At 50.7% G+C, this 1354-nt stretch overlaps 1 protein-coding gene across 1 annotated transcript in view; it reads right to left on the reverse strand.

The window, feature by feature from the left end:
* The window catches only part of LOC119585344 (proton-coupled folate transporter-like), a gene marked incomplete at its 5' end in the record, with an annotated part of 11668 nt that continues 10314 nt past the window's right edge, over nt 1-1354 (reverse strand). The window contains one exon of the mRNA XM_037934016.1: nt 1-1277. Within this exon, the coding sequence (XP_037789944.1) occupies nt 749-1277 (529 nt within the window). The remainder of the gene's footprint in view (nt 1278-1354) is intronic.

The raw sequence follows: 1354 nt of genomic DNA on the forward strand, positions 1-1354 counted from the left end.
GTCTCCACGCTGAGTGTCGTAATGAATGGCCCAGTCAAGTCCCCCGTTCTGTTCTGTTACTTGTTAATTTATTTTCCTTAATTTAGGTCTATCCCTTGAACCGCTGGCTAATAAATAGAGCGTTGTAAATCTAATGTTCTAGCGACTTGGACACTCCTAACCAACTCCTCCACCACAAAGCGTTGATAAACTAGGGTATTCTACTCTATGCCAAGGGATGAGAAACATTTTCAGAAGAGAGGTTATTGAACGTTCTTGCGTCCATTTCGCAAACGGAGCATCATTTTGGGAGAAATAGGTAGAACAGAAAGGAGAAATGGAGGAAAAGAGGGGATCAGTCATGGAGGTTGAAAAAAGAAGAAGGAAAAAAGAGGAGAATGGACAGATAGAAGGATGGGCCAGAGGGGCCACGTGGAACTTGTTCAAAACTTTGAACAAACACTTACTTTTGTTCAGTTCGAAGCTTCAGATTGATCCAATGCTTCACCCTTGTAACGGTGATTAACTCATAAGTAACAGTTTCATTTTCACTCGCACGAGTATTCAAGATAGTAAAGACGGCTGCGTCATCATCGTAAGTACTTGCGTATAGACAGCGGCACTATAACGTACCACAGGTTAAACTAGTTACTTATCACAGGACGAACCAACTCCTTCAGACTCATGAAGTATATTAAAAGGTAGTAGTCGGTACATAAGTAACCTCCTCACACAACTAGAGCCAGTGAAAGGCCACGGCACTCGCGCTTCACTGGGTCGTCGTCGTGGTCCCCTTCTGACTCGCGGAGGTCGTGGGGTTCTCCGCCCTCGGGGTCACTCGGTCGTCCGCCCTTCGACCAAGGGGCTTGCTCGATTCGGTATCAGTGTAAGAAGGGTTGTCGACCCCTTCCAGCGCCCTCCTGGCTGGCTGCAGGGGCTTCTGCGTCGACGACCTTCTCTGCGGGAAGGTCAGCTCCTCCTGCATGAACTTAATGTCGGCGTCCGTGAGCTTCTTTGGCGCGTGGCTCGGGACCACTTCTTTGGGGGCGTCGCGGTGTCCCTGGGTCCGCCCCAGCTTCCTCTTCTCCTGTCGGGGCGTCGCGATGTGGAAGTTCACCCCGGAGAGGACCATAGCGGTGCGCTGGGTGCCGGGGTCGCTCACCTCCCGGGGCTGCAGGTGGCGGTTCAAGCGCTCGCTAAAGAACCGCAGGGACGTCGGCTGGACCGCGCCCTTGCTCTCCGTCTCGTGCAGGTCCTTGATGCTGTAGCTTTTGCTCGTCGTGAATATGATTATGAATCTGGGGGCGGAGAGAGGCGCGGTTTAGCTGAGGTTTACTATAAACTATTAATATATAGTTGAATGCAGATAATTCAA

This window comes from Penaeus monodon, chromosome 19, assembly GCF_015228065.2.
Source record: "Penaeus monodon isolate SGIC_2016 chromosome 19, NSTDA_Pmon_1, whole genome shotgun sequence".
Classification (NCBI taxonomy): domain Eukaryota; kingdom Metazoa; phylum Arthropoda; class Malacostraca; order Decapoda; family Penaeidae; genus Penaeus; species Penaeus monodon.